Source organism: Tursiops truncatus, chromosome 16 (genome assembly GCF_011762595.2).
Source record: "Tursiops truncatus isolate mTurTru1 chromosome 16, mTurTru1.mat.Y, whole genome shotgun sequence".
In the NCBI taxonomy this organism is placed as follows: domain Eukaryota; kingdom Metazoa; phylum Chordata; class Mammalia; order Artiodactyla; family Delphinidae; genus Tursiops; species Tursiops truncatus.
Window position 1 is genome coordinate 9,501,357 of NC_047049.1, and position 27,257 is coordinate 9,528,613.

Below are 27,257 nucleotides of genomic sequence, written 5' to 3' on the forward strand. Positions count from 1 at the left end.
TCTGCCGTCAGTCATTCCTTCGCTGTATCTAGCACTTTCCCTTCAACTGCGCTCACCTCTCATCTTAAAAAAATTACTGTGACCCTTCTCAAGTTACTGTCCTGTCTCCTTTTAAAATAACAATCACTTGCTGCCTCCTGTCAGTCCTCACACCATGCTGTGTAGCACCTCCTTTCCCACCATCCTACCAAGGCTCTTTATTGGTGATTCCCTTTCCAAATTGTTAAATCCGATGGATAAATGCTGTGCATTTAACACTTGAAAATTTACTTTTTGAAAACTCTACATCCTTATGCCTGATGCTTTCCCTGGTTCCCCTTCTACCACCTTACTCTCATGATTTATATCTGTATCCTGGACATTCCCGAAAATTTATCTGACTAAACTCTGCAAAGCTACAGATGCACGTAACCAATGGCTCATTGGACAGCATGTGTGGGGGCTGTTTTAGATGTACGTATAAAACAGCCCCCAAATTTGTTTTCCCTGTAATTGCCGTATGGGTACTTTTACTACCGTATTTTCTCAGAGAGAAACCTAGGATTTTTCTTTTACTGCCACAGTCTCTACCTTTTAAGTGGTCACTAATGCCCGTATGGTCCCTTGCTGCCACAGACTAGCCTCTGTGTCCCCCACTTCCTGTCTGTCTTCAGATCGCTTCCATATCTTCAAAACCACTTGTCAGTTTCTCAGCCATCTCCCCACTGCCTTCAAGATTTGAAACCTGAGCTCTTCAGTGATGTTCAAAGCCTCGCAGGATCAGGCCTTTTGCCTACATTTCCAGGCTCACTTCCTTCCCTCTGAACTCTAGCCCTTGCTTTCATTTTGGTTAAACAGCTCTACTGAGATATACTTCACATACTATTCTATTCACCCATTTTAAGTGTATAATTCATTGTTTTTTAGTCTGTTCATGGGCTTGTGCAGCCGTCACCGCAATCTGGTTTTAGAACATTTTTGTCCCCCCAGCCTTGGACCAGTAGCAGTCACTCACCCCTCTCCATCCAGCCTCCAGCCCCTCGGCCTAAGCGACCCCTAACCTGCACTGCATCTATAAACGTGTCTGTCTCTGTCTTCGTAAATTTGCCTATTCTGGACATTTCACATAAATGGAATCACACAGCATGTGGTTTTAACATTTGGATTTTTCGAGCATGTGTGTTTAGAGCTGATTTTTCATTCATCTGCTTTCTACTTGTTTCAAACTCTCGTCATTAAGAAAGTTAAAAGTGGTTACCTTCTGCAAACCAAGGAGGCAAAGCTGTTCTTTGCATTCTGTACCTTTCTGTAATTGAGTTTTCTAACCATGTACTTTTTCATTATTTTAAAAAATTATCAACAGACGTTATTTGGACAGGGCGATTATGGGCCACTTTAACTTCTTTAAATGTCTGAATAGAAAGAAAAAAAACCAACTGGTATGTTGTCTCTTAAAGACCAAACGCATGTAACGTCCCCAAAGCCTCTTTTCCTGCAGAGCGTTGTGTTCTAACAGCGCCTTGTGCTGACCTCAGTTATTAGGTGCTCCTCACCCTGTCTGTTTGCAGTGGAGTTCCCGCACTGGAACCGAAATAAGTCCGTGCCCCATTTTTGCACCGACGGTGGCCAGCAGGAGGTAGGCATTGACGTTGAGTTTCTCCTAACTGCTCTGCCTGCCCGAGGACGTATTTTCCAAAATGCATTCTCAGGCCCCCATGTCCCCCATAAATTGCTGCTACCCTACTCTCTAGTCCATATTCTCAGTATAGCTTTTCATACTACAGAATTGGACATAGCTTTGTTTTACTTCTTCTGTTGTTCTCTTCCCCCAGTAGATTGTAAGCCCTCTAAGGGGCTACGTCCTGGAGTCTTGGATCTCTGGCAGGGCTAGGGCTTAGGCACATGATATCCCATTAACTTTTAGGTACATTGGAGAATGCAAGACAATGTGTTGTCTGCATAATAATTGTAACAGGCTTTTACACTGTCTGTCTATATTTATAGAGAGGGAGCCAGGGCTCGTTAGTCAAGATAACTCAGAAGCTGTGGAATTGCAGGTTTCTTTGTATAACAATATTTGTTCTTGTGAGCAGTGTTCACATAAAAGAACAATGAAAAGCATAAGGAAGGATAGAGGTGTGTGATAAAGAGTTTTCAGAGGCTTGGAGTGGTAGATTAAAACACAGCCCCAAGTATTTTGTTTTAAATTTTTATTTATTTATTTTTGGCTGTGCTGGGCCTTCGTTGCTGCACGCGGGCTTTCTCTAGTTGCAGAGAACGGGGGCTACTCTTCATTGCGGTGCACGGGCTTCTCATTGTGGCCTCTCTTGTTGCGGAGCATGGGCTCTAGGCGCACGGGCTTCAGTAGTCGTGGCACATGGGCTCAGTAGTTGTGGCTCACGGGCTCTAGAGCGCAGGCTCAGTAGTTGTGGCGCACGGGCTTAGTTGCTCCGTGGCATGTGGGATCTTCCCGGACCGGAGATCGAAGCCGTGTCCCCTGCATTGGCAGGCGGATTCTCAACCACTGTGCCACCAGGGAAGCCCAGCCCCAAGTTTATTTGAGAGAAAGAGTCTGTTTCTCTCCCCTTGAATGTGGGCTGATCTTGGGTGGCTTGTTTGATCAGTGGAATACAGCAGAAGTGAGCATCTGATAGGCCTCCCAGAGCCCTGAGTCGCCATGTAGTAAGTCCAACTACCACGTGGCCCTGAAACTACCTAGAAAGGGGAGACAAGGCGAAGGACCAGCTAGGCTCAAGCCTCCTAGCCATCCCTGCCAAGCCATCACCTGAATGTTCCCAAGCATTTCCAGTGGTGCTGCACGGGGCAGAAAAACTGTTCAGCTGAGCTCTGCCTGAATCCCTACAGAACTGTAAGGTAAAATGAAATGGTGGTGGTTTTAATTCACAAGGTTTTAGGTTAGTTATAGAGATAGCTGAAACACTTGGGAATGCTGTGCTTGTGGTTTAACTTTTTTTTTTTTTTTTTTTCAGTGTGATGCACTTAGAAACAACATTAGGGGATATAGGATTTTACTGCACCAACATCTATGAAGGTATGCTAGCCTAAAAAAGAAATACAATCTAGAAAATAATTTAAACTTTCTGCTTTTCTAGTTGACTTCTCAAAAATGGTGGTATACTCAAGAGCTCTCTTCGGAGTGGTTTGCAACTTTATCTTCTTTTTTTTGACTTTTCCATCAGAATAGTCACTTCCATAAGTGCTTCCTGGTAAGGCTGGACAGTTGGATAGGCTGTGACCCATTCAAATTCTTTTACTTCCTCTTTCTCCACTTGAGATTTCAGTAAAGTGGGAGCTTGCGTAGAGAGTTTCTGAGCACCTCGTCGACCATTGCTTTGCTCTGTGAGTTCTCTCCCTCAAGTCATTTGATCTTGATGCCCCTTTGTTTCTTTGCCCAGGCCACCCTGTGCTTTTTGGTCTTAGTTTTGTGTGTTTTCTGGATATTTTCAGTGTGTTCATTCTTCTCCAGTGTTAATACTTTGGGGGAAGGGATTTCATTTGAGATTTCTTGACGGTGTAGTCGACACTTGTGGTCTCTGAGGCCTCTGGCTTGTTCGGCTCAGTATACATGTTTCCGTATCTGGTTGTCCTTTATTGTATATATAGTCCATGGCACAGATCTCAAGTGGCTGTTAGCCCTGCAGGGCACTCTTACACCACGTCCCAGCTAGGGTCTCGTAATTGTTTCATGTCTTCCTCTTCAAGCCTCTTCCCCTCTCCTCCCCCTGCATTCCCTCCTAGTTGAAGACTGTGCCTTAGACATCCTTGTAAAAACAGAAGCAGCCCCTCAGGAACACCGTCCTCTTCCCACTGCAGGAACAACCCCGTGCATCTATCCTGGACTCTGCCCTCCTGCCTTTACGGTGGAAACAATGCCCCTTGGCCCATCAAAAGCCAGTTCTTCCACCTGTGCTCGCGGAACTTCAAGAACTTCAATTTACCATGATCAGATTCCCTTTCCTGCTTCAAAATTTCCTGCCTACTGGATCGCTCCATCAGCATAAAAATACACTTCAGTATATATCATCTTCAAACAAAAAAGGAAAACTCTTCCTTTACTGCACATCCCCTTTTTTACTCCCCTTCACAGTGTAACTTGAAGCAGTTGCCTCTCCACTTTCTCGCCTCACGTTTTCCCTCAGTCCTCTTCAGTTCGGCTTTCACCCCCATCGCTTGTCTGAGACTGCTCTCATCTAGGTCACGAGTCATCTCGTTTCTGTCCCTGTCATACTTGACTTCCCAGCAACATTCTACAGTGGTGACCACTCTCTCCTCCTTGAAATACCTTTCTTTCTTCTGGCTTTCAGGCTATAGCCAAGGGCATGTGACTAAGGCTATCTTGGACCCCCTACACTCTTCCAGCCATTAGCTGAATGTCCGCGAGTAACTGAATAGCCCCTCATTCTCTTCCTGCCTCATGGCCACCCCCTCCACCGGCTTTGCTGGTTGCCTTTTAAATGTAGGAAGATGCAGCAGAGAAACTGTCGCTTAAGATAGAGCACAGTCACACTCAGGCTTCCTTGGACGAGGACAGCCCTGATCGTTCAGGAAGTGAAGTGCTGTGTGTCAGGCACCGGTTTGGAGTGGGAGTCAGGGATGAGCGAGCCAGCCGGGCACACAGGCTGCCCTGTGCTCGCCTCAGCTTCGCCTGCCTGCTTGGCATCCCTGCTCGACTCTTCCTCCAGATCGCTTCCTTCCGTTCCCCCTTCTCAGTCCTGTCACTTCTCAGTTCAAAACGCACCCCCCGCCCCATGGTAGCAGCCTGTAACTAGCTTCCCTGAATCCACACTTTTCTCCCTCTGTCCCCAGCCCCATCAGACCGATCACACATACAGCAGCCAGAGCGATCTCTGTGTTCCATAAATCTGAGCACATCGCTTTCCTGCACAGAAACCTGGGATAGCGTCTTACTGCTTTCGGGAGAAAATCCCCAATTCCAGTATGGCAGCCGTAAGCTGGTTCCTGTCTGCGTCTCCAAACAGGCTTCTCAAGCCGACTGCTCCTTCTGCTGCAGCCACGCTGACTTTTCCTGTTTGAGTATTTTCACATGTTCTTCCTTTATATACTCCCAAACACATAATATAGCAGCTCTGACTAGGGTTTTTTTTTTCTTTTTTTCTCTTTTCTTTTGCGGTACGCGGGCCTCTCACTGTTGTGGCCTCTCCCGTTGCGGAGCACAGGCTCCGGACGCGCAGGCTCAGCGGCCATGGCTCACGGGCCCAGCCGCTCCGCAGCATTTGGGATCCTCCCGGACCGGGGCACGAACCCGTGTCCCCCACATCGGCAGGCGGACTCTCAACCACTGCACCACCAGGGAAGCCCCTGACTATGGTTTTTAGGTTTTAGCCTGTGTCACTTCTTCAGACCTTCTACGTACTCATTCAAATAAAATCCCATCTTTTCATGACACTTCTCACAATCTGTGGTAACTATTTAATGTCCACATCCCTCACTAGACTAAGCCCTAGGAGGCTGCGGGTGTTTATTTTGTTCAGTGCTGTCCAGTCAGCACCACTGTTGCTCAGTGAACCAAACAGTACAAGCAGAGCATGCTCCCTTGAAATACCTGGGCCCTTTTTAACTTGGTGATAAATTCTTACGATTCTATTACTGGCTCCAGAGCTCATGGTAAATGTATTTCCTCACCTTCATCTTCTTTTCTCATGGGGACTGGGAACCTACTGCAAACCGAGGGTCTTGAGTATTTTTTTGGCCCAGGCCAATCTAGAGGAGCAAAAAGAGAAATTATACAAGGATTTGGAGAAAGGTTTTGGGAAACGTGCTCTGGTATGAATGGTAATGGGAGTTGATTTGAGACTCACTTTTCATTATGTAGCAAAAGGCATTTCTGTGCTTCAATAGGCAGGCCTCCACAATATGTTTAACTTCTTCTATCTTTCCTTGAACCAAGGAAGGAGGCTGTCTGATAAAAGCATAAACAAAGAGCCAAATTGTGTTTGAGGTTGAGGCTGTCCTCAGTACATTCATTTGAACACTGGAGAGGGGAGGCTGAGTTGCTATTTCAAATTCCACACACCACGGTAGAAAAAAGAACTTACCTTTGATGAGAAATTTGAGATTCCAGAGTTGGTAAGTCCATTTTAAGTTCAGTTATGCATAAGGTGATTAACGATAAATATAACTGATAAGCTATCATTAATTTCCAATAATAGCTATCTAACTATAACATGTTTCATGATTCTTGTGAAAGGTTTACATTTTAGATAGATAATAAAACAACTTGACAGCAAGAAAGAGTTGTGGGGTTTTTTTCTTAATTTAATGCAGAAGAATAAAGCAGAGACATTTATCACTTAAGACGGAGCACAATCACATGTAGGCATCCTCAAGACCTCATCTCTTAACCTGCTCAGTTAGCAGATAGGTTCTCTGTTTAGCCATCTGGGTCATAAATATTGTTGCTCTGACTTAGCAGCAGAAGGGAGGGATTTTATAACATGGAACTAGAAAAAAACAAAACTATATTTGCTGTTTAGGTAAAGTTAATTTCTCCAAGACTCATATTTCTGCTTTCATATTTTTCTTTCCTAAGCAATTCTTATATTATTTCCACAGCAACATTTATAGAGTTTACCATACTCTAGGCATTGCACTAAGAACTCAAATGGATTCTTTTACTTAATCTTCCAAACAGCCGTATGAGGTAAGTACTTGTTATCCCCCATTTCATAGCAAAGTGGACTGAGGTCAAGAGAGGATCAGTGACTTGCTGAAGGTCCCATGGGTTGGTTTCAGAGGCAGGATGTGTGCCTGTGTGACTCCAGAGCACATAATTTTCTTTCCTGTGCTACACCCATTCCCAGATAGGTGAATCTTCTCCTGCGTTTACTCAAAATGTAAGGAGAGTAATACCGACTGCTCTTCTGCACTCAGATCCAGCCGTTCTGAGTCTGTCGCCAAAGGCGGGTGTGAGGGTGGGATCTGCACTGCCGGTTGATCCTTCCGCAGCCCCCACTGCCCCTTCTCCTCGGAGCACCTGTGGCCACTTCCGCGGCTCTTAGGGCCCCATGCTGTTTATCTCTGGTGTCTTCTGTTTCAGCCATCGCCCTATCAATGGCCAGTTTCACAAAGCACATCTCTGCCCTTCACTCTCTTCCTCTCAGCACGTGCTCTCCTAAGCTGCTCTCCCAACTCTCATCTCTCATTCTCTATTCTGCCAAGTCCTGTTTTCCAGCCATTAAAGTTTCTGGCCCTCTTTCAGTCTTTCAGCTACCTACTGTGGATCCTTCAGGATGCCTTGGTTTGATTTCTAGGGCAACCAGAAGTAGTCACAAGCTTTTCTGTATGTGTCATCACTATCCTAGATTGAGACTACTGGAAGGTCGTAGGTGAAGACATCTTCTGGCTGGCAGGGAATGAGCTTCAGCGTGAGCTGGGCTAAACGGCTGCAGACAGAGAGCAGAAGGGCCTGTGCTTCACACGCACAGGTGTCCCAGCTAAAGTGCAGTTAGAGCATCTTCCAAGGCAACGGGAGCATCCTTTTTTTTCTTTTTGGGATATATATTGTGTATCTTCCATGGAAATGGAACCCTGGAATCGGTGGAGAACCCTGGAGCGGGTCCTGCACACACACTCACAGTAGTGGCAGGAGGTCGGACAAGTGTGCAGGTGGCCCAGTCGTGGGGTCTCATCATTACTTAGCTGGCGTGTCACTCAACTAAATACTGCTCCTGCTATGAAGTTGTGAGCTTTGATACTGTTTAGTATACTTCTATACTATATAATTATGTTCATAACTGGTCATTAAGCAAAAAATACACCAGTGTTGAAATCACATTAATGAAAATGACTGCATATTCACATCAGGAAAGCCTGTTCACCATACATGTGAGCGGCATCCACTCGAACAAAGTGCTCACATAGCCCACTATGATGTCTCTAGTTCTTTAAAAAAATGTGAAAAGGAGAAAATACAGTGATTAATTACAACCTGGCTTATTTAGTAGGAATAAAATCTACCCCTTCCAAAATGTGCTGCTTGTGGAGACGAGCTTGAAGCTGTAGCCCCAAACTCAAATTCAGAAATAAATGAGTTATAGAAGTAAATATGGGTATTTTATGCTTAAAAAAAAAATCAAAGAATTTCAAACATCAAGTCATGACAGTGGTTTCTATTTTCATACCAAAGCACTGAATTCTCTTTTTTTTAATACATCTTTATTGGAGTATAATTGCTTCACAATGCTGTGCTAGTTTCTGTTGTACAACTCTGTGAATCAGCCATATGCACACATATATCCCTATATCCCCTCCCTCTTGAGCCCCCCCTCACCCTCCCTATCCCACCCCTTCAGTCTACATTTTAATATCAGGTGCTTCCCAAACCAAACAAGATACCATTTTAAAACTGATCAAAAGTCATGCTGCTCAGACGTGAAACTTATGGGATATTAATTCCGCCAAAATGTTTATAACACCTGGGACCTGACAGCATCATACTACCCCACATTCCTAATAGTCACTGACTATGAGCCAGGCACTATGTGAAGGACTAAAAGTCAATGTCTTATTTATCATCCCATGAAAACAGAATAGAAAGCCTCTTTTTTTTTTGATAAAGAAAACTATGCAATTCTTAATGTGAGCCTCTCTTTAAGTAAGGAATCAGCTTAATTAAAACACACAAAGACAATCATGTGGACCTGAAAGTACTTTTGAGTACTATGCTGTAAAGTTTCTCTTTCCTGATAAGAGAAACTGGGGGGATAAAGAATATAAGCCAGGGAGATAAACAAAAACCTCTGATAGCCAGTTAGGTTGAAACAAATGCTGAGCAAGACTACACTTAGCCCAAACATAAGCAAAGATGGCTTGAGTTGTGTTTCTCCACGACAAATATAAAAAGGACACTTTGCTAACAAGTATCTTCTTATATACCTAAATTTTAACCCTTTGTCAAAAACCACGAAATATGTTTAAATAGTTATGAGAAGTCCTAGCTGGAGGAGGAGATGATGATGCTTTCTGAACTGAAATGATTGTGAAACCACTTCTCACGTCACTGAGCGTGAAATAATCTTCACAGTATAATCACAGATTAACTGCTGGCACTGGAAGCAGCACCTTGCCTGCTGTCTCCATTTTGCAGGAGTTTGAAAACAAACTAAATAAAAGTGCCTCTGACAGTATCTGAACATAAAATATGGACATTCCAACCACACCCTTGAGGTAATGTTATTATTCTCCCCATTTTCCAGGAGAGGAAATGGTGGCTAAGAGAGGTAAGAAATGTGTTCAAGGCCACACAGCAGCCAAGTGGGAGGCTGAAACTTGAAAGCAGATGTCTAAACTCAAAGCCTGTAGTCCTAAGCACCTGCCATACCACCTAACCTTGGAATACCGGAGAAGTAGAAACACAGTCCATACCTTTGTAGACTTTACAGTCCAATTAGGGAGGCAAGAAATGTATGCAAGAGCACACGCGTGATGTAGTGGTATAAATGGGATGCTTAAGTGTGGAGGGAAAACAAAGGGCAGGAGTCATTAGCATGAGATGGGGTGCAGCAAGGAGGGCTTCTTGGGGAGCACATTTTGAGCAGTGGCAAAAATGGAAGACACTCCTGAGACCAACCAAGCAAGGGTGAGTCAATCAGAGTGGTTAACTAGAGGAGGTTGCACAGGCAGAGTACAAGATGGATGCTGCGGGCCAGATATAGAGCACAATCTGTGGTGAGGAACGCAGTGGCCAGAATATGACGTGGAGGAATTTTGATGATTTCCCGAAACATATAGAGAACTATGAAATTTTGTTAACAGGAAAGTGCTTAAGAAGAAGTGGCACTAGAGAAAAGATCCTGAAACTGTAGGGACTAGAAGCAGAGAAAAGTAGAGAATTGAGTTGGTCCAGTGAGGAAGCACTGTGCAACAAAAATAGAATGTCAGTCAGAGATGTAATTTAAAGCCATCTAGGAGTCACATTTTAAAAAGTAAAGAAACAGATGAGGTTAATTTTTGTGATATGTATTTATCAGGATGTCAGGATAAAATATCTCCAGGATATATGTACAAAATATTACATTTCTACACTTAATCAATTTTAAAAGCTTTACACTGCTGTTTTTTAAAGTAACAATTTTTTTTTAGAGCAGCTGTAGTTTTACAGAAATATTGATCAAAGAGTACTCTTTTCCTCCAAGTTCCCCCTGTTATTTATATCTTGTATTAGTGTGGTATACATATGAATCAATACTGATACACTATCATTAACCAAAGTCCATAGTTTACATTAAGGTTCACTTTTTGTGTTGTACATTCCATGGATTTTGACAAATGTATAATGACAAGTGTCCATAATTAGTACACCATACAGAATTGTATCACTGCCCTAAAGCCCTGGCAACCACTGATCTTTTTACTGTCTCCACAGTTTTGCCATTTCCAGAATGTCATATAGTTGGAGTCATACAATATGGCTTTTCTTAATACTGTAAAGGCTTTTTCAGATTGATTTACTTCACTTAGCAGTATGCCTTTAATGTTCCTCTATGCCTTTTCATGGCTTAATAGCTCATTTCTTCTTATTGTTGAATAATATTCTATTGTATGGGTGCACAGCCATTAGTTTATCCATTCACATACTGAAGGACATCTTGGTTTCTTCCAAGTTTTGGCAAATATGAATAAAGCTACTATAAACATTCGTGTGTAGGTTTTTGTGTGGACCTAAGTTTTCAACTCATTTGGGTATATACCAAGGAGCACGATTACTGGATCATATGGTAAAGGGTATGTTTAGTTTTGTAAGAAACTGTCAAACTGTCTTCCAAAGTGGCTGCACATTTTGCATCCCCACCAGCAATGAATGAGAGTTCCTGTAGCTCCACATCCTCACGCCTATTTGGTGTTGTCAGTGTTCTGAATTTTAGCCATTCTAATAGGTGCATAATGGTATTTTATTATTGTTTTAATTTGCAATTCGCTAATGTGACATGATGCTGAGCATATTTTCATATACTTATTTGCCATTTGTGTATCTTCTTTGGGAGGTATCTGTCCAGATCTTCTGCCCATTTTTAATTGGGTGGCTTGTTTTCTTATTGCTGAGAATTTTAAGAGTTCTCTGTATGTTTTAGGTATCATTCCTTTATCAGATGTTTTGCTAAGATTTTCTACCAGTCTGTGACTCATCTTTTCATTCTTTTAACAGTGTCTTTTGCAGAGCAAACATTTTTAATTTTAATGAAGCATGACTTCATTTCTTCTTTCATGGATCATGCTTTTAGTGCTCCATCTAAAAAGTCATTGCTAAACCCAAGGTCACTTAGATTTTCTAAGTTATCTTCCAGGAGTTTTTAGTTTTGTGTTTTACATTTAGGCTTATGCTCCATTTTGAATTATTTACTGCAGGTGGGTGCCCAGTTGTTCCAGCACCATTTGTTAAGACTATCCTTTCATTGAATTCCCTTTGCTTCCTTGTCAAAGATCAGTTGACTATATATAACTGTGTCTACTTCTGGGCTTTCTACTCTGTTCCAATGATCTATTTGTCCACTCTTTCACCAATACCACACTGTCTTGATTACTGTAGCTTTGTAGTAATTCTTAAAGGCTGGTAGTGTCAGTCCTCCAACTTTGTTCTCCTTTAACACTGTTTTGGTTATTGAGTCTTTTGCCTCTCCATATAAATTTTGGAATCAGTTTTTCAATATTCACAAAATAACTTGCTAGGATTTTGACTGGGATTAGAATGAATCTAAAGATCGGGTTGGGAAGAAATGACATCTTAACAGTATTCATCTTCCTACCAGTGAAGATGGATCACCTCTCCACTTATTTAGATCTTTGATTTCTTTCATCTCAGGTTTATAGTTTTCCTCATACAGATCTTGTACATATTTTGTTAGATTTATATGCAAGTATTTCTTGTTTTGTTTTTTTTTTCTGGTGCTAATGTAAATGGTATTGTTTTTACTCTCAAATTGCACTCATTAATTTCTTGTATATAGGAAAGCAATTTACTCTTATATATTAACCTTGTATCCTGCAACCTTGCTATAATTGGTTCTTAGTTCCAGATTTTTGTTGTTGTTGATTCTCTGGGATTTTCCATTTGGCTAATCATGTCATTTGTGAAGAAAGAAAGCTTTATTTCTTCCTTCCCCATAGGTGTGCCTTTTATTCCTTGTTTATTGCATTAGCTAGGACATCTGGTATGATGTTTAATAGGAGTGGTGAGAGGTGGCATCCTTGCTTTGTTCCTGATCTTATTGAGAAAGCATATAATTTTTCACCATTAAGAATGATGTTTGTAAATGTTCTTTACCAAGTTGAGGAAGTTCCTATATATTCCTAGTTTGCTGAAATTTCTTTTAATTGTCATAAATGGGTATTGGATTTTGTCAAAGGCTTTTTCTGTATCTATTGATATTATCATATGATTTTTCTTTTTTTAGCCTAGTAATGTGATGGATTACATTAACTGCTTTTGTCATGTTGAACCAGCCTTGCATACCTGGAATAAGTCCTACTTAGTGGTGGTGTATAATTCTTTTTACATTGTTGGACTCCATTTACTAGTATTTTGTTGAGGATTTTCACATTTATGTTCAATAGAGATATCGATCTATAGTTTTCCTTTCTTGTAATGTCTTTGTTTGGTTTTGGTATTAAGGTAATGCTGGCCTCATAAAATGATTTAGAAAAGTCCCTTTGATTCTATTTTCTGGGAGAAACTGTAGAGTTGGTGTAATTTCTTCCTTAAATGCTTGGTAGAATTCACCAGTGAACACATCTGGGCCTGATGCTTTCTGTTTTCAAAGGTCATTAACTATTGATTCTATTTCTTTAGATACAGGCCTATTGAGATTATCTATTTCTTCTTGTGTGTTTTGGTTGATTGTCTTTCAAAGAATTGATCCATTTCCTCTAGATTATCATAGGTATGAGCATAGAATTGTTCAGAATATTCCTTTATTATTCTTTTAATGTACATGGCAGCAGTAGTGGTGTCCTTTTCTCATTTCTGATACTGGTAATTTGTATTCTTTTTTTCTTAATTAGCTTCACTAGAGGTTCATCACTTTTTTTTATCTTTTCAAAGAACCAGCTTTTGGTTTTATTGATTTTCTAGATTGATTTCCTGTATTCAATTTCATTTATTTTTGCTTTAATTTTTGTAATTTTTTTTTTGCTTTAATTTTTGTAATTTTTTTCTGCTTATTTTGGGTTTAATTTGCTCTTCTTTTTCTCATTTCCTGAGGTAGAAGCTTAGATTACTGATTTGAGGTCATTATTCTAATATATGCATTCAATGCTGTAAGTTTCTCTCTAAGCACGGCTCATGGCTACATCCCACAAATTTTGTTAAGTTGTATTTTTTCATTTAGTTCAAAATATTTCTAAATTTCTCTTGCAACTTCCTTGACCCAAGTGTTATTTAGAAGTGTGCTGTTTAATCTCTGGTATTTTGGACTTCTCCAGCTACCATTCTGTTATTGATTTCTAGTTTAATTCCTTTGTGGTCAGACAGCATAGTTTGTATGCTTTCTATTCTTTTAAATTTGTTAAGGCTTTTCTTTTCTTTTCTTTCTTTCTTTTTTAATGGTCCAGAATGTGGTCTATTTTGGTGAATGTTCTGTGTAAGCTTGAGAAGAATAGGTATTCTGCTGCAGATGAATGAAGTATTCTATAGATGTCAGTTATATCCAGTTGACTGACGGTCTTCAGTTCAATTATGATCCTGCCTGTTGGACCTGTCAGTTACTGATAGAGGGGTGCTCAAGTCTCTGTAATAGTGGATTCTTCTATTTCTCCCTGCAGTTCTATCAGTTTTTGCCTCACACATTTTGGAACAGTGTTAGGTGCATACACATTAAGGACTGTTATGTCTTTTTGGGTGCTTGACCCTTTATTATTATGTAATGCTCCCTCTACATCCCTAATTTTCCTTGCTCTAAAGTTTACTTTATCTGAAATTAAAGTAGCTACTCGAGCTTTCTTTTGATTAGTGTTAGCACAATATATCTTTCTCCATCCCTTTAATCTGTGTTTTTATATTTAAAGTGGGTTTTTCTGTAGATAACATATAGTTGGGTCTCATTTTTTAATCCAGTCTGATAGTCCTTTTTAAAAAAAATTAATTTTTGGCTGTGTTGGGTCTTCGTTGCTGCGCGCGGGCTTTCTCTAGTTGCGGTGAGTGGGGGCTACTCTTTCATTGCGGTGCACGGGCTTCCCATTGTGGTGGCTTCTCTTGTTGCAGAGCATGGGCTCTAGGCGCACAGGCCTCAGTAGTTGCGGCTCGTGGGCTCTAGAGCGCAGGCTCAGTAGTTGTGGCGCACGGGCTTAGTTGCTCCGCGGCATGTGGGATCTTCCCGGAGCAGGGCTCAAACCCATGTCCCCTGCATTGGCAGGCGGATTCTTAACCACTGAGCCATCAGGGAAGCCCAGTCTCTGTCTTTTAATTGGTATATTTAGACCATTGATGTTTAAAGTGATCCCTGATATAATTGGATTGATATCTACCATATTTGTTACTGTCTTCAATTTGTTGCTCTTGCTCTGTTTTTTTGTCTTCCACTCTTATTCTGCCTTCTATGGTTTTAATTAAGCATTTTATGATTCTATTTTTTTCTCCTCTGGTAGCATAGCAATTATACTTTTTTTGCTTCTTTAAATGGTTGCCCTTGAGTTTGCAGTACACATTTACAACTAATCCAAATTCTTTTCCAAATAACTACTTTACAGGCAGTGTGGGTACTTTATAAGAGTATTCCCAGTTCCCTACCTCCCACCCCTTATAACGTTGCTTCACTCATTTCACTTATCCATAAACTTGCACCCTGTACAAGTTGCTGTTATTAAACCATCTGTTATCTGTCAATTAAGAGTCTGAAAAATTTCATTTTACCTCCATTTATTCCTTCTCTAATGCTCTTTTTATAAAGTAGTTCTGAGTTTCTGACATATATTACTTTCTGTCTTTCTGGAGAATTTCTTAACATTTCTTGCAAATCAGGTCTAGTGAGGACAAATTCCCTCCATTTCTGTTTTGTCTGAGAAAGCCTTCTCTTTCACTTTTGAAGGATAATTTTGCTGGATACAGAATTCTAGGCTGGTCTTTTTTTTCTTTCAATACTTGAAATATTTCACTTTCCTTTCTTCTTGTACGGTTTCTAACCAGAAGACTGACGTAACTCTGATCCTTGCTCCTCTATAGCTAAGGGTTTTCCCCCCTCTGGCTTTTTTTTCAAGATTTTTGTTTGTCTTCGATTTTCTGCAGTTTGAATATGATGTGCCTACATGCAGATTTTTTGGCATTTATCCTGCTTGCTGTCTATACTGCCTCAATTTAAGAATTCAAGTAAATTTAAATAAAAGTTGTTTCCCTGTCATACTATTCACATTTTATGTGCTCAGTAGGCACATGTGGCTAGTGGCTACCAAACCGGAGAGCAAAGGTCTAGACAGTGGAGGAAAAGGGTCTAATCTGAGGTCTCTTGGCTGTGAGTGCCCCACAGAGGAAAGCATCTCCTAGGACTCTACCACCACCACCAGTACCTGAGACCCCTGGTGCTCCTATCTACCTCCCTGCCTCTGCTCATAACACAGCTCTTTCCTAGTGTGTCCCTCTTCTCTGTATTTAACTGTCCTCCCCACCACCCCCCAGCTTACTATCTACTCACAACACGTTCTTCAGAAGGAAAGAGAAACACATTTCACTTTAATTCAAGAATCACGGGCCTATCACCATGCAGAGTCCTTCACATCATCAGTGCCTAGGACTGAACCTCACTCTTAAGCTTTGCAAACTCAACTTCACATTCAGTTATATAAACTATGTTAATGGAACCAAACATGCTAGTGTTGCCAGCATTTTGTCAAGAATGAAAATTAAAAACAAAGACAACTATCTATTACTGGCAATTTCATAAATAAAAGGATGTTCTAATAGTGCCCTCTTACAGCTCCCCCCGGCCCCCAAAGATGGAAACTAAATGAAACTTTGCACTATTTTTCTCATTTGGGCCTGGAAGATGAAAACTTTGTGCCTAACCTTCAGCAAAATAAACACATCTAGGAACTATTGCCCTACCCATGTCCAAACCTAGTATTTGTTGATCTCTTTTCTTCTTCTTCAATTAATTTTATTTTTATCACCTTTTCCCCCGCCTATTTGTCTCTTACTAGTTGTGTGATCTTAGGCAAATTATTTGGCTTCTCTGGCCTTTGTTTCCTATGTTGTCCAGGAAAGCACCAGAAATAGTCAAATCTGTTATAATGAACAAAACGGATGAGGTCTGTCTTAAGAACATGGGTACTGAGATCTAGTAAGGGGCCTTTAAATCTAAGGATTGTAGGAGCTGGATAAATCTAAGGTCCTCCAGCATGCTACATAGCTATCCTTAGGTTCTTTCCCATTGTGTGAGGCACAGCTGATGCTTAGTGATATGACAGGTCACTCTGCCACCAAACCTCTTAAATAGGCACATATCCAGCATAGTGGACCTTAGGGTCAAGAATGTTGAAACTGACTTCAAAAGTTTACCTGCTTCTCCAAGTTACATGATTTCACTTTTTTAAACATAAAAAGATAATCAGCTTTATTGTTGATGGGAAAAAAATATAAGGACAGACAGGCTTAAATTATCTGTGCATACAGAATTAAAGAATAAGGAATATTACCTTGTTGGAGGTACTCACTGAAAGAAATCTTTAAGTCTTTAAGAAATCCCCTTTAAAATAGTGGTTGTAAATTGAAGGCTCATGCGCTGAATTCAGCCTATATAAATGTTGTTTGACATGTACAATTAAAAAAATTCTTTTAAAGTAACATTTCAAAACTGTACGAAAAAAAAAATCTAATTTCTAGCTTCTTTTTTTTTTTTTTTGCGGTACGCGGGCCTCTCACTGCTGTGGTGGCCTCTCCCGTTGCGGAGCACAGGCTCCGGACGCGCAGGCTCAGCGGCCATGGCTCACGAGCCCAGCCGCTCCGCGGCATGTGGGATCCTCCCAGACCGGGGCACGAACCCGTGTCCCCTGCATCGGCAGGCGGACTCTCAACCACTGCGCCACCAGGGAAGCCCTCTAGCTTCTTTTTAAAAGTTAGGAAAGTCGCGGGGGGTGGGGTGACGGTGGGATGAATTGGGAGATTGGGATGGACATGTATACACAAATATGTATAAAACGGATAATTAATAAGAAACTGCTGTATAAAAAAATAAATTTCAAAAAAAGAAGTCGTAAGATATGGTGGCACTAGGAACAAGGCAGCAACTGGCTCTGACACTTGTTTCCTTTAAAAGAGTGAAGTGTTCAATTCACTTACCCTGCCATCCACAGAATGCATGTGTACTCGAACCTACGGGACATTTAAGTGAGTGCTTGCTGGTTTGGAAGAAGCTAGAATTGGCTAGGACGGCCTGAAATGGTAACTTTGGAACTGAGACCTGCAGGATCTGAAAAGAGGGTGATCACAAGCTCTGTGCCTCAGTCTCCTTATCTGTAAATTAGGGCTATCAACGCGCAGTTGTGGGAAGGACTGGCGATGAAGTAACGCAACGGGTTGGCTCGAACTCGGCACCAGAGCGCACGACTACGATCCACTAATCCTGGCAGGCCCCCGGACCCAATACCGACCGGGCCCCCCAGCGCTGCGACGCACCGCGCCGGGCCTCGCTCTCCACTCCTCCCCGCCGCGGACCCCAGCGCTCCGCAGAGGTCGGCCCCGGGGCGCCGAGAGGCGTGGTCGGCCTGCGTGGACCTGGCGGCAGCCATGGCCTCGGTGGTGGAGTACAAGGGACTCAAGGTCGGCTACTACTGCGGCTACTGCGACTCCGAGGAGGGCAAAGCGTCCTGCGGTGAGTGGTCCGGTCGATGGAGCTGGTGCGGACGCCTTACGTCCAAATCCCCGCACCGCCCGCCGCGTCCGGGCCCTCGCGAGGGAACACCCAGGCCCTGCTCCCCAACTCCCGCTTTCCTTTCCCACTCGTTTCTTCCCAGACCGTTGTCCTTCACGTTTTGTCTCTTGGTCTCATCCTCACCGAAGATGGCGGTCCTTCTCGAAGAAGGAGCGGAAATAGCGGAAGGCTGCTGCCCTAGGTTAAGATGGCGCGGGCGGCGTCAGCGCCGAGGGGCTCGGGCGAGGGCCGGGCTGTGGGCGCCCGGGCGGCGCGGTGCATTGTGGGGTGGCGGCGGCTTTGGGCTGGGCCGCGTAGCGTTTGGAGGGTCGGGGCCATGGCTTCCTGGGCCGCGCTTTCGCCCAGCATCGTGGAATATTTCGAGGGCGAGGATTTCTACCGCTGCGGCTATTGTAAGAACGAGTCGGGCAGTCGCTCCAATGGTAAGCGGGCCGGGCTGGCGGGCGGGGAAGGTCGCCGCGGCCTCGGGGCTCGGCGTCCTCGGGGGTCGCGGCGCCCCGGGCCGACTGGCTGGAGGGACGCGCCCAGCCCCTGCCCAGCTGCTGTCTCGTGGAGCGAGTGCGGAACGCGGCTCCCCCTGAGTGCAGTGGCTTTCGGAATTAAAAACGGACCTCACCTTTGATTGAGCAGGGAACCTTCTAGATGCTCATTCTTCGCACAGGTGCTCGGACGTGAGAAATAATTATTGTCTCGCAGTAGCCAAGTGTGGAAATAGGTGTCCATCATCAGTAGGAGACGGTTAAGTACCTGGTGGCACGCCTGCTGGGGAGCGCTGTGGCGTGGTCGGTTACGGGGGCTGACCTGTAAGTGCTGATGCTGCTGTGAGGGTGTCTCCGAGGGACGGGGCAAAACGCGGGGTGCAGGACAGTGAGTGTCGGGTGGTGCTATTGGTGTAGAAAACTGTGTGTGTGGAAAACACACGTGCGCGGGCATCCGTGGATAAAATGTCTCTGGAAGAATATAGAAGAAACTAGTGACCGTAGTCGCTGCTGGCGAGGGGCCCTCTTGGTACCGAGGTGCTTGAAAATTTTACCAGGTGTTGGGGTGCCGTGTCATTTCTCCACCCACCTCGATGACGACGACAAAGCCAGCCTACAGTACCCTTACCCCCCATGATTCAGTTTTCTTTCGGAAGATTTCTTGTTTGTAAACAGAACATCATGTTTATTTCCTGCCGTGTCGTGTTTTGGCAAAAGTAGACACTTATTTTAAAGAATAATCTAGCATTGTGGAAAATGGGATGTCTATGAAGATGTAAATTGGGGTGGTTTCCGTATTAAAAAAAATGTATGTCCTACCGTAGGGGAATGATTTGGGCGATTATGGTGTGTCCGTTTACTCGCTAATTAAAAGTGTTCATTAGGTGCATCTTGTGGGTGAGCGGGGGTAGAGTGTAGTATAACGCAGTCATTAGTGACGGTGATGAAGATGAGTTAACGTGAAAAAACAGAGTCTTGGGTTAAACGGAGAACATAAGCAGGATGCAAATAACATATGTGACACGGTTACAGCTCTGGGAGGAGAAAAACCCAAATGGTGACAGTGGTTGCCTTAGGGTATTAGAGATTTTTCCCTTCTCTCTTTCAGAATCTTAGTATTGTGATTATAATATATATGTAACAAAACTTTATATTAAACATGTCTAAAATAATATTAGGTCCTTAATTATTTTCTAGTAATTTTAGTAAGAGAAAATCGATTAATATAGACGTTCTCTAAGTTCTGTGGAAAAAACCTACTTTCAACCTTTTCACTTAGATAACTGTAAATTTCTGTCATCTCGATTTTAATAATAATCTCTACTCTAGGGCACCCCACCTATTGGGTAGGTAGGTTTTACTATTCCTATTTTACAGATGAGGAAATTGAACCTCATGGAGTAACTGGGTGTTAATGGGTCTCCACCAGGCTTCTGGACATTTCTGTTGTACACATGCCTGTGCTTTTCTCATGACGCCCTGCTCTATCAAGCCTATCTTTATCTTTACATACTGCTGGTGCAGTTTACTGTTTACAAGAATAAAATTCACTTTTCTTTACCATTAATTCAGTGTTTTCTCATAGTCTTCATTGTTTTCATGGTTGCATAATTATTTCATCATATTGATAACATCATAGTCCCTGTAATCAAGTTTCTGTTCCTAGGCATTTGGATTGCTTTCAGTTTTTATACTTAAAAGGAACATTGCTGTACGTATACTTTTGTTCAGTGTGTAAGACTATGGTGTAAACAAATAAAAATCAGGAGAATTTATATGCACAAGAAAACATTTGCTTTCTAATTCTTCTAAAGAGACCAGGTTATTAAATTATTGGGGATATTATTATGACTTAAAGGTGTGATGTAATTTGATTGCAGTGAGGACCTAAATCTATGATGTCATAGAGACTGTTGACTAATCCTGAATTGCATGTGATCGCTTTGTGTGCTTGATTTTTAAACTTAAGATAAATACATCATGTATTTCGTTTGTGTTGTGTATTGTGTCAAGCTAACAAGTATGAAGTATGTGCAGACTTTCATTTCTCCAATATGAGCTGGATTTTTTTTTTTTGCTTCAGTTTTCATATTTTAAAGATAATGCTTTGGATTTAAAAAAGTAAAAAGTTCCACCTGCTGTAATTAACATGGCACTTATTTTTCAGGCATGTGGGCACATTCCATGACTGTACAGGATTATCAGGATCTCATAGACCGAGGATGGCGAAGGTAAAGGTCCTTAATACAAAGATACTTCTTTTTTTTAAAAAAAAAAAATTATTTATTTATTTATTCATTCTTTCGTTCATTCATTCATGGCTGTGTTGGGTCTTCATTGCTGCACGCAGGCTTTCTCTAGTTGGGGTGAGCGGGGTCTAGTCTTCGTTGCAGTGCGCGGGCTTCTCCTTGCCGTGGCTTCTCTTGTCGCGGAGCATGGGCTCTAGGTGCGTGGGCTTCAGTAGTTGTGGTGCACGGGCTTAGTTGCTCCGCGGCATGTGGGATCTTCCCAGACCGGGGCTCGAACCCGTGTCCCCTTCCTTGGCAGGTGGATTCTTAACCACTGTGCCACCAGGGAAGTCCCCTCTATGGTATTTTGTTATAGCAGCTCAAGCAGAATAAGATACTCCCCCCTTCCCCTCGTCCCACAAGATTATCTAAACCAAATTGCAGATATCATGTCATTATACCTGTATTAAGTATGTGTTTCTAAGAAGGATTTTCTTTCTTACCATCTCCACAATATCATTACCATACTTTCCAAATTTAATAATAATTATTTGACGTCACCAGTCACCTAGTTTTGATTAGATTTTCTGCTCATCTCAAAAAATTCTTTTTTATAGTTGGTTTATTTGAATCGGGATTCCCTTAAGTCCACACGTTGCCTTTGATAGCTGAGGTTTTTGGGCAGCTCTGTTTATGTAGATGATTCTAGAATAGCTATTAGGTAAGGTTCCTTACGTAAGTACGAGCAGTGTTAGGTGCCCTGTGCCAATACTCCCCAGAAGTCATGGGATTGAGCACAGTAAATGAAACTTCACAGCTTTCCCTAAACGTAATAATGGGGCCCAAAATGAGGACAGATATAGGCCAGATGTTGAAAGACTTCGTGTGCCATGGTAAGGAGGTTTTGTGGGGTTTTTCTAACGGTACAGGGGAGCTATTGAAGGCTTTTATGTCAGAGAGAAAAGGGATGGAATTTGTGATTTGGAAGTGATCATTCAGATAGAGAGGTGTCTGAGCGGGTGATTCTGCAGGCAGGACCATTAGTTCCAGAGGTTATTGCGGTGTCCATGTGTGAGGTGGTGAGGACCGCTGTCATGGTCAGTAGCAGTGACTGTGTATCAGGAGATGGATCGGATGGATCATAAGACACATTTTTGAGGCATCTTGGAAGTAGAGCGCTTGCTGGCAGGATATGGAGGTGCATTAGACGGAAGAGTCTAGGAGGACTCGCAGGTTTTCGGCTCGGGACCTGAATCATGTGTGTTTGCTAGGGCTGCCTTGACAAAATACCACAGATTGGGCAGCTTGAGCAAGAGAAATTTATTTCCTCACAGTTCTGGAGGTCGGAAGTCCGAAATCCAGCTCTCTGCAGCTTTGGTTTTTCCTGAGGCCTCTCTCCTTGGTTTGCACCTGGCTGCCTTCTTGTGTCCTCACACGGTCCTTTCTCTTTGTGTGTGCATCCCTAGTGTTTTGTTTATTGTTCCTTTTTGTGTACAATTTCCTTTTCTGATAAGGATACCAGTCAGATTGGATTAGGGCACATTTAAATCTGGACAAAATTCAGCTCGTAAATGTATGACTCTGCATTAACTGAGATCCAGAAGGCATGGAAAGGATTAGATTGGTTTGGGGGTTCATCGTGCTGGTGCCCATGGAACCCCCAAGTATGGATGTCATAGGCAGCAGCACACATCAGTCCCACAGCATCCTGGGCAGTTTTCTCTGACTGCCCTTTTGCTATTGAGGGTGGGTGGTAGATCGAGGCATGGAAGGGACTGCAGATGCAGGTGAGAGGGTAATTGAGGTGATTAACCATGGAATACATATGTAAACGTTCAGAAAAGAAAAACCTGGACTCTGGTCCTTGGTATACCCACGTTGCAAGATCATTTAGCTTATGAAAAGTAACTAAACCTAAATGTTTTTACACTGTTGATTAGATTTTTACCCTAATTAATTTTGTACTCCTGTACTAATCGACTTTGCTACATATGAGAAATGTGTACAAACTTAACAAAACTATTTTATAATTTTAGAAGTGGGAAATACGTGTACAAACCTGTCATGAATCAAACATGTTGTCCTCAGTACACAATAAGGTAAGAATTTTGATTAATATAATATATTCTATTAATACGAAGATTGTGTATAATTTTTTAGTAGACTCTTGCTTTTTGAAGTGCCTGTTTCTGTCTAGGTAAACATTCTTCATAAAGAAAAGCAAACAGATTTTTTTCTACATACTCATACTATATTCCTGTGCCGATCAATAGCTTTTAATAATACTGTTTGGTTTAGATATAAATATGGTATAAAAAATACACTATTTAGCAGTCTAGTCAATAATACGTGAAATATTGGGAGAATATTGGCAAATACTTAAATTAATTTTAGATATCAAATTTTTATCAGTTTAGCTTATGGCTTTGCAGTTCTCTGGTGTGTTGACAACAGTTGTTTCATTCAGGTAATGCCACAGGATCCTCTATAAGGGGGAGGAGGGCTGACACTTATCTGCGTCTATTCAGAGTCTAGTTTTCTTCACTGGAAAACTTGAACTAAAAGTCTGTTTTCCTACAGAGTGTTTGCTTGATTTTTCTTAATGTTTTGTGTTTCCCCTGTGCCCCCCTTACTCTGCCCTAACATGGGAGGATTTTTCCCTTCTCTGATTATGAAGGTCCTCCTCTTCCCCTCCCTCTTCCCCTTCTTCTGGTAGAAAGTAGGGAAGGTACGTTAACATTGTGAGGCATATGTCTGCAGTTTCAATGTGTATGTACACTCTAGATAAAAACACAAACACAGTTGTGTCCATCATGCTTGGCATGTCCCCACAGCTGTCTCCCTTAATTACTCTTTTTTTTTTTTTTCCTTAATTACTCTTAACTTGTTTTGGGGTTGTAGACTGTTTTGAGAATTTGATGGTTGCAGATCCTCTCTGCAGCAAAACAAAACAAGACAAGGAGCTGTATAGACAAAAATAATGTAACATCTAACATATTAGTTTTAGGGTGATCACTGACTTTGAATAATTCACTGCTTCCTGGTTAAGAATCCTTTCTCGTACATAATTGGTCAAAGGACTGGTACAGTAAGGAGAAAAGATGGATGTCTGGTTTGCTGACAGCATCTCATTTAGTATAAAACGACAGAATAGCTTTTTCAGCTTAGTGTTTATGAAGTGGTGACATCTTCAAAGACAAGTCATTTTCCTTCTGGTAACAATTTATTACTGGATTATGGCTGGGATTTTGTTGAAGTAAGTCTGAAATTGATTGGCCTGAACCCTGAGGATCTCTATTCAGCAAATGCCAATTTCAGTGGGTTAAAGAAAAAGATAAAAGCATTTATAATTTACTGGGTGCCTGTCTCATACAGAGCACCATTCCAGGTATGTTGCCTTTATGAAAAGGGATTCAGTTAACATTGCAAGAGAAAGTAAGTATAAAACGTGACTTATTTACCAATTTTACACGGAATCAAACATTTTCTGAATTGTTATGCTTTTTTTTAAACAATATACACAAGAGTGGAAGCTTTATTTTATTTTATTTTATTTTTACATATTTATTTATTTGTTTGGCTGTGCCGGGTCTTAGTTGCTGAGTACTGGCTGGATCTTTAGTTGCGGCATATGGGATCTAGTTTCCTGACCAGGGATCGAACCCAGGCTCCCTGCATTGGGAGCACAGAGTCTTAACCGCTGGACCACCAGGGAAGTCCCTGATCGTTATTCTTTATACAACTTTGTTTTATATGTTGATCTCTTGGAGTCATTTTGCATACTCTTCTGGTTATTTTACTTTGTTTACTGCAGTAGTTGCAGTGAGGCCTTATGTAAAGGCAAGGTGGTCTAGCCTACAACTTAGCTTCTTGTTAGGCAGCTGCTAGGACCTGTCCAGTATGTGAGTAAAAATGAGGACGAACTTCCCTGTCTATGGATTTTTTAAAAAAATTTTTATCAGTGTTGTATATGCTAAGAATTTAAAGAATCAAACAGTTCTGTAAAGCTTATTCTGCAAAAAGCAGTCCTCTGAAACCCTCCCGCCTGTCTCATGTTCTGTTTTCCCAGTTCAGTCACTTTCAGATCATTTAACTGATTCTTCTGGGTTTTCATCTCTATCTTTAAGTGACATGCTTATATAATTATAATACTTGATTTTTAAAAAATTGGTTTTCTTCATTATCTCTGGGCTTCTCTCTTTGAAAGATAAGGATTTAACTTTATTTCAGCCCTCTTCCCCTGTCACATTCAAGCTCCTGTTTGTCCTCGTCCCAGACTTCCCAAATTAGAAATATTATCGTTTTGGATAGATGTAGTCACCTCATTATGGCTGTGTAAGTAAGCTTCGCAGCTCAGCCCTGTAGTAGTCCATGATTACTTTCTTTCTCTTTCCCTGCACAAGTTTTTACTTTCCTGGTGTTGATTATTGTCATTTTTGTTTGCGTAGTCTTCTAGGTTCCTATTACCAGTTTATCTAAAAATGCTCCCTGAGAGGTGTAAATTTCCTCTTGGTATGTTTAGATGCTTCAGGTACGCTATCATTTTTATCTTCTTGATGAAAATGTCTTGTGGAATCTTCTGACCTGCTGTGATCTGGACAGGTTGCCTCTGTGCCTGATGCATCACTGTCATCCTAGGATCCCTTTTTTACTGTCATCTTGAGGATTCTCTTTGGGTCTTGATTTGGATCTTATCTCTTCTACCCTCTTTCTTGTATGTATTATTCCTTCATTTTAGTGAAGCACATCTTCTAATAGCTTCTTGAGAAAAAGTGCATAAGAGGTAAGTTTTTTGAGACTTTGTCTGAAAATGTTTTCATTGACTACTCAAACTTAACTTACGGTTTAGCTAGGAACAGAAGTGTAGATTGAAAATAATTTTCCTTTAGAATTTTGACAGCTTTGCTCCATTGTTGTCTTACTGCGGTTGAGCAGTCCAGTGACATTCTGACTCTTGTTCCTTTGTCCAAAACATGTTCTTTCTCTTGGGAAGTTTTTTTGTCTTCAAAGTTCTGATGTTTCATAGTACGTTTGGCTGTGAGTCTGTTTTCATTCATTGCATATGGACTTGAGGGACCCTTCTTATCTAGGGGCTCCTCCCATCATGTCCTTCAGTTCAGGGAAATTTTCTTGTATTTTATTGATCCTCTCCTTTCCATTAACTTCTTTCTCTTCTCTAATGTCTTTATTCAGACATTGGAACTTTTAGACTGGTACTCTAATTTTTTTTTTCTCTTCGGTTTTCCATGTCTTTTGGGAGATTTCCTCACCTTTATTTTCCAAGTCTTCTGTCTTCTATTTAACTTTTAATTTCTTCTCATTATATCTTATTATTATATTTTTACTTCTAAGAGGGATTTTTGTTCTTGGACTCTTAAATTTTTTGAGATTCCCTTCTTCTTGTATACTGTATGTCTCTATCCTCCAAGTTACTTTCTCCAGGTTTTTGGCACCTATCTTTGTTTTAGAGGCCCTCCTCAAGTGTCTGGTGATTCCAACCTTCCAGTGTTCCACTGGAAATTTTATGTACCCTGGTGGGTCTCGTTTACTGTGGGCTTTAAGTAGGGTAATCTGGCTAGCCTGTTCTTTGGGAGAATCTCTGAGGTCAGTATTTTTAGTTCTGATCACATTCTGGAAAGAAAGTATCATCTACTGATGTTCTGGGGCTGGGCTGGAGAAGTGGGTCTTGGAGGTCTCAACATTCAGCATGTATACTTCCGTTTACGCTTACTGTTTGCAGTACACTTCCATTCTTTTCAGCTGTGCCTGTATCCCTCAAGTAAGAGGCCTTATTTTCCCCTTTTCTGAAAAGTTTGCAGTTTTCTGCTGGGTTGTGTAGAGAGTCATATGTGCAGAGTGGGGGAGAGTATCAGATATATAAATCGCTTCCAAAACAGACTTTCAAGGGACCTTCCTATTTTCACTCTCATCTCCCAGGGTGTCAGGTATGGCCAATCCCTGAGACTTTTAGGGGTAACGTAGAGAAAATTGGATATTTTTTTGGCTTTTCCCACTTTTGGCTTAGGATTCAACTTTTCTTTGGTCTGCTAAGTCAGTTATCACTTGTACATCTGCTTTCTAGCTTCCAACATTTCTCCCATTATTTTTTTTCCTAGTGGTTTATGTCTTTTTCTTTTTTTTAATAATCCTTTAACTGTATTTTTGTGAGATTTGGGGTGGGATTAGAGGCTACATTAAACCCTGTTCTATTATTCAGCACTGATTTTATTTCTTCACAGTTTGAGTTCACTTTTTAAATGTTTATTTTGCTTTCCTAGGTGCCGACCTTTACAGTTTCAGCCATCAAAATCTCACAAGAAGGTTTTGAAAAAAATGTTGAAATTTCTGGCTAAAGGGGAAATTTCAAAAGGAAATTGTGAGGGTAAGATGAGCTGGGGGTCTAAAAACTGTTTACCTCAAATAGATGTTTCTTTCCAAGGTTCTCACTTTCAGTCATTTCTTAGATAGGGGAAGGAGGTCCAATACAATCAGGTACTACTGTTACCCTGATGATGATGACTGCTCTTAGCACTGCTGTTACTGTTACCACTGGCCCCCAAATCAAGGATATGGGGAATATATGCCAGGGAAAGTCTAGCTTGGGAAGAAGAAAGGACCATTTTAAAGATGTGATTTCCTGGAGTTTATTTAAATTTTAGTTTTCACAATTCTTCGAG

At 41.6% G+C, this 27,257-nt stretch overlaps 1 protein-coding gene across 16 annotated transcripts in view; it reads left to right on the forward strand.

Moving 5' to 3' along the window:
* The first annotated feature begins 16,309 nt into the window (after window positions 1–16,309).
* Window positions 16,310–27,257, forward strand: part of ATE1 (arginyltransferase 1) — a 225,460-nt gene continuing 214,512 nt past the window's right edge. For 7 of the 16 annotated variants that reach the window (XR_012326870.1, XR_002177332.3, XM_019940144.3 and 4 more), the window contains exons 1-4: window positions 18,122–18,295; window positions 20,520–20,583; window positions 22,617–22,679; window positions 26,859–26,962. Coding sequence is in view for 14 of the 16 variants with exons in the window: in XM_019940144.3 (XP_019795703.2) it covers window positions 18,190–18,295; window positions 20,520–20,583; window positions 22,617–22,679; window positions 26,859–26,962 (337 nt within the window). In the remaining 2 variants the exon portion in view is untranslated. Of the gene's footprint in view, window positions 17,814–18,118; window positions 18,296–20,519; window positions 20,584–22,616; window positions 22,680–26,858; window positions 26,963–27,257 lie in introns of those variants that run through there. The other 9 variants (XM_073793881.1, XM_073793879.1, XM_019940147.3 and 6 more) reach the window with 8 other exon arrangements.